Source organism: Coregonus clupeaformis, chromosome 35 (genome assembly GCF_020615455.1).
Source record: "Coregonus clupeaformis isolate EN_2021a chromosome 35, ASM2061545v1, whole genome shotgun sequence".
Taxonomy (NCBI): Eukaryota; Metazoa; Chordata; class Actinopteri; order Salmoniformes; family Salmonidae; genus Coregonus; species Coregonus clupeaformis.
In genome coordinates, this window is record NC_059226.1 from 38,411,538 (window position 1) to 38,417,460 (window position 5,923).

Here is a 5,923-nt window from a genome sequence, read left to right on the forward strand (position 1 = left end):
TGGAAGATAATAATGAAAACATTTCAATAATATTTAAAATAGCAGATTATTAGTTTTTGTATCTTTAGTACCCCAAAATCTGAAACCAAACGGACTATACAACCTTTGGAGATTTCATGTGTTGCCATACAATAGATGAAACCATCCCAACATTATTGTGTGGAAATAATATTAACGACAATAATTATTACTTATTATTATTATTATTATTATTATTATTATTATTATTATAACATGCTGCATTTTGAACATATCAACTGTGCAATAGCAAATTATGCGTTTGCCAAGACCAGTAACAGACATTGGTAGACCAATACATCTCAAACAATCACTATTTGCAATATTTCTAGATTTTTCTTATCTGAAATAATTGTTTGAATTATCATCTATCAAAAAGAATTGCACTTTTCATTTAACAGTAACTACATAATCAAAAACACTTAGGCCACATTATAAAAGTATGTTTTTATTTCAACTATGAAAATAATGTACAATAAATAATTTGAAATTTACTATTAAAGAATCTCAATAAATAAACTAGTTCTAAAACTCATCAACAGGATCAACGCCCGTCTCGAGAGAATTTCTAAAAGCAGTTCAACTATCCTTTAGGCCTATATATCTTAAGGCCTACATTTCCTGAGAATTAAGCGATTGAGCTGGACTGAACAGTTTTGAAACATTAAGGAGACAGTATAGCCTAATACTGTAACTGCCAATGAATACTGTCAGAAAACAAGAAGGCAATAAATACCTGAAATTTGAACAAGGGGAAATCCGTATGTGATTTCGATGGAGTAAACCAAAATTATAATGCCAGGAAAGGACATAATCGCTCCTTTGCTATCTCAGGTTCTATGTTATCTTCAAAATAAACCCAGGAATCTTTTTCATAAATGTGTTTCAGGGAATGTTGCCGAGAAGCATTCATACCATTGTAATACGGTGGGACATTCTCCTTAATTCGATTGTTCTGTATTGTTCTTGTTGTCGTTAGAACTGTAAATGTTGTAAATCTATTGTACAAAGTGTGCTCGTAAATAAGTCAAAGTCCGCCTCGGAGAAATCTACCGGGCTGTCGAGCGAGCTCTGCAAGCTGGGCGATAAAGCGTCAGGAATCTGGAGGCAGGAATCAGCAGAAAAGAAATTCAAATCGGGCAGGAGGAGGCCTCCTGCTGCTCTGAAAACGAATGGTCCGGCCCAGATGCGCCATCGTCGCCCATTGTTGCGGGGTTATCTGCAGTGGGCGTTGGGAACAGGGTCGACCTCACAGTTGTGTCAGAGACTGATGCGGGCTCCTGGCAGCTCAGCTGGCCCTCCTCAGGCGTGGGCTGGTTATTGTCACTGCTGTTCGTGTAGGAGGCTGCCGAGTTGCACGTCTCCCCCTCGGACGCAGCCGAGCCCGAGGCTTCCAGTGGCTGGCTCGAGTAAGGCGAGGAGGCATCGGCACCTTCCAGGGGCTCGAACCCGCCGGGGTCGCCCTCTTGGCCTTCCCTGTGGTGTGTCGTTTGCCGCTTGTGCTTCATCCTCCGGTTCTGGAACCACACTTTGACCTGTCTCTCGGTTAGATCCAAAAGCGCAGCTATCTCCACCCGCCGGGGCCGACAGAGGTATTTGTTGAAGTGGAACTCCTTCTCCAGCTCCAGTAGCTGCGTGTTGGTGTAGGCAGTCCTCAGCCTCCGGGATCCGCTTCCGCTGTCCAGTCCACCCTGCGCCTCTGCAAGAGCCCAGACATAGAACATAAATAATCCAAAATAGCAAGCAATACGGGTTGAGCCTAGACATTTGGCACGCAGCTACTGAAAACCATAAAAATGAACGAGGAGTATCAAAATCCCAATAGGCCTACCCCATGTGCATTGTTTTCAAATGACTGCAGTGCCTCTCTGATGTCAGTGTATGAGGTTTGCAGAGAACACGCGTTATTCCTCTAAGCCCCATATTTGTTTTGTCCCATTGCATCCACATTATATACTGACATCCAACATGGCTACCCCAAACCTCGAGACATGGTTATGAATATATATCATTAAGACAGCACTGACACTGACTGCGATTAAATCGTTATTCTAGGACAAGATTTGCAATCTGTATCTTGAGAAATGCGACTTTATCAGCAAGAATACACACACACACACACATCCGCATTACGCATAGAATATCTGACACATACAAGCATTACAAAGATGTTGCAATATAGCTAACATATAGCCTATTATGTCTAGGCTATATCAATGTTTATATGCCTGACATAAATTTTCACACAATGCAAGAAATGGATATGTTACAGTGAAATACAACCGAAAGTTGTGTAATGGATTAGTAATAATAAGGATTATGACGGGAAATAGCTCATGCAAAGCAACACTGCAGTACAATGCAGGTCTCTGTGACTCCTCCATACACACGACACAGAGCAGAATGGCACTCATATTTCAGAAATAAATGCATGGTTCTTGTCCTTTTGTTAACATCAACATGATAAAAAATGCCCTGCAACAGTGATTGAGAAAGATTAGGATTCCATATGTGTTTCTATGAGGTGCAGTATAGACCAACATGCAATGGAACCATGCAAATAAAGACATTGGAAAAGATAAAAGAAACGGCAGCAAAAATGTATAGCCTTGTCTTTCACATCATGTACCGACCTGTCGGTGATTCAAGTCCTGCAGTGGCGTACCCGGAGGATGCAGGAGAGGGAGAAGAGGAGGCTACAGTGGCATTCCCAGATTTGGGTCCCTTTTTCGAGGATTTCTTCTCTTTCATCCAGGGGAACTCGTGTGCCAGCGGGCCAGCCGCGCTCTCAGGCGGGGCTGGGCCCTGTTGCGGCTGTGGCGTCCGAAGCTGGAGGCCATTGGAGGTTCGCTTTTGGCTCCTCGGTCGCGCCTGGCTGCTTGTGCAGGGACTCAGGCTGGGGATGGTGTGCTCGAAAGGAGGAGGAATTACTGTCGAGTCCTTGATTGATGAAGTTTGAAATGACTCCAGGACAGCGGGAAAAGACGTCAGGCACTCTGCAAGGGAAGGCTGGCTGTTTATGAACCCAATCTCCCTCTCAAATTCAAAATTCATAGCTTATCCTGGTCCACAGGCGGACGGCCGAGATCAAAACGAGCAAAATAAAAACAAAAACGCGTGATTATTAGCTCCCCGCTATCCCGTATTTGCGGGCTTTAATAATTGTGTATATTGGTGATATTACTAGCGTATGGGGACCTTGGTCTACTAAACTGAAGACTATGGGCGAAATTGCAGCCAATTCCTGGTCACATGACCAGATTCAACCAATGGAAAGCCGGGGCCTGGTGGCTAAAGAAAGCATTATTTTCAGCAAATGCTCAAAAATATCATAAGATATTGGTTTGTGTTAGCAGGGGGTATTATATTCGAAATAAATAAAAAAGTGTTCGGTTGCCAACTGTCTCACCTCGCTGTTTCGAGTGGGAGGTTATGTGAGGCCCTTTATGTCAAACAATGGAGATTTGCATGCAGAGATTCTGCCTGGACCCTGGTGATGAAATCCAGTAACATTAGGATATTGTTAAGAGCACATTTACAATATGGCAAACGGCGTGTTTATACAAAAGAAGCTCATTAATCTTAAAAGTTTGACAGGAGGAGCAGACTTAAGGTAAAAAATAACTGCACCCAACCTAGATGGGAGATGTCTCAGCAAGAGGCTGAGATTCGCTTGGCAAAATACTGTATAACGGTTTCCTAGAGCCTAGCATAGTGCAGGTTAGCAGCCTGCATGGTGTAATGGTAGACTGCTATATTTTTGTTTTCATAAAGGGAAGCTACAGAGTGAAGAGCCAGGTCGGTGTGTGTAAGTGTATAATTATATTATGTTATCTCTCTATAACTGCTAGCCTAGCTCTTTATCACCTTGCAGAGAGATATGCTACTAAATTATGTAGTGTGTGTGTGTGTGTGTGTGTGAAATGGTCCTAAAAATATGCAGCACAGCAAGGCCTTCCACTGACTGCTAGCTAGGAGTTTTCTCTCGCAGTGTAAAAAATTGACGGCTTGTTTACTGAGTCGGACTGACTAAGGTTCACAGCGAGGTCGCGTGTACAACTGGGAATCCTAGCTTCTTAAAAACTAAAAACTTGGCTGTGTTTACACTAATGCCCTATACGAATTTGTGCTTATTGATAAGCAAGAACATAGTGTATTGCCTATAGGTCTAGGTTACATGTATTGATTTGAAGGATATTGTAGAAGTTTAAAAGGGATAGTAGCCTAGCTGCTAGGATATTTTTAGTGAAAAAAAGAACTGCGGTGATCAATCTTTTCCCAGGCAAAGCGCTTGACAGCAACCAGCCTCAAGAATGAGTCTCTTTCCTTCAAGATCCCAACAAAGAAAAGCTCTTTCTATCCCCCAGAATCTAGGCCTACTGATTTTTACGCAAAAGCCAGTAGTCTAACAACCCAAACGCAGGCCTTAGAATTGTTTTCCATTGCGCATAAAACCCTGTTGCTGAAATAGGCTTCAGCATTATCTCAAAATAGAAGAAAATGGCCAACATTGCAGTGCACTATTCGACTCTATTTGACTTGACTCTAGGTTTTAGAAACAAAGACGGGAGAAATGTGCGTGGGTGTTTGGCCCCTTTAAAGCTAAATACAAAGCAGTGAGTAGGCCGCTTTTCTCCCATGCATGCAGGCTGTAGAATAAGGAAAGGAGGTCAGAAGCACGGGCTCTCTTTGCTTATGTTGGAGCTGACTTGTGCAAAAACTGGGACAACTGGGGAGATTTTCTCATCATCAGGAATTTTATTCCCATTTTTTGATGACTATTTGTTTTGTCTTTTTATGTGGTTTAGAACTCTGCGTTTTGACATGTGGTTTGTTTGTGCCACAAAAATCTTTATGCTTGCCAGAACATGGACTTGCAACGTTATTTGTGTATTTATATATTTATTTATTGGGAATGTGCTCTTTCATATTTGGAGTGTGGTGGGAGTGTGCTCTTTTTACTGCCTTTTTACAGCTAAGCAAACAATTCGAAAAACGATTAACAGATTTAACTACTGTTTAAATGACTATTAGCTAGGCTATATGTTGTATTTTTATTATTCATGTTGGGTGATTAGTGTTTTCACACATTTACATTTAGGTGTAAGTTGATTTTACCATTTTATGACAAGGCAAATGTGTTTTGAAGTAGCAGCATAGAATAAACAGTGCATTTTACTTTATTATTATTATTATTACTATTCTGTTGTTAGTGCTACTTATGTTATTTGTGTTAGTACTGCTATATTAATACACTTCCTCAGTTGCAGTTAGTTTTAGCAAGAGTATTAGTCTTGATGGTTGTCTTTTAATATTTAACAGCATCTGAAAGGGAACTTAATTGAAATTTCAATGATAATGAGTATTTTCGGTAGCAATCCAAGCTAATGAACTATATTTTCTCATAATTAGGTATAGGCATATTCCAACATCTGTGATCTGCTCCTTTGCTTATTTGGCGATAAATTAGATTTCTATTAAAATAAATGTTATTTTCTATACTTTGATTGTCTTCATACAGTAGACCTACTCTCCTTAAAATATGATTCAGGATATGAGGATCGATCTATGTGTAAATGATGTACTAAACTATTTTGCTTTTGGCAAAGATTGTGTTGCATTGGACCACGTGACCAACCCAAGCGCATACCCGAGGGCTATTTCAGTAGTCTGGCACTAGCACGAGGAAAGATGCTCCCAAGAAGCTTTGTGTGCGTGCGTGTGTGTGTGTGTGTGTGTGTGTGTCACTGAAAGAGAGAGAGAGAGGGGAATAGAGCCAGCGAGGGAGCAATAGAGTTTGTGCACATGTCTACTATGCTAATTAATACCTCTGCGTTTTTTAACAACTTTAAAAGTATGGCCCTCGTTTTGTCTCAGGTGAAAACTTGAAATGACCAGATAGAAC

The 5,923-nt window shown here is 41.1% G+C and overlaps 1 protein-coding gene across 1 annotated transcript; it reads right to left on the reverse strand.

Moving 5' to 3' along the window:
• Window positions 1-1,050: 1,050 nt before the first annotated feature.
• hoxb2a (homeobox B2a) lies at window positions 1,051-5,292 on the reverse strand. Its single transcript, XM_041863736.2, has 2 exons — window positions 2,652-5,292; window positions 1,051-1,717 (listed from the first exon to the last, which is right to left on the reverse strand). The coding sequence occupies exons 1-2, from the start codon at window positions 3,070-3,072 to the stop codon at window positions 1,149-1,151; spliced, it is 990 nt and encodes a 329-aa protein (XP_041719670.2). The 5' UTR covers window positions 3,073-5,292; the 3' UTR covers window positions 1,051-1,148.
• Between the last annotated feature and the right edge of the window lie 631 nt (window positions 5,293-5,923).

What these genes read in the sequence shown, in the direction of transcription:
- hoxb2a (XM_041863736.2), bottom strand. Translation starts at nt 3,072, where the DNA reads ATGAATTTTGAATTTGAGAGGGAGATTGGGTTCATAAACAGCCAGCCT. An exon ending in AGGACTTGAATCACCGACAG is followed by an intron (nt 1,718 to 2,651) that starts GTCGGTACATGA and finishes GGGCTCTTGCAG; the next exon opens with AGGCGCAGGGTGGACTGGAC.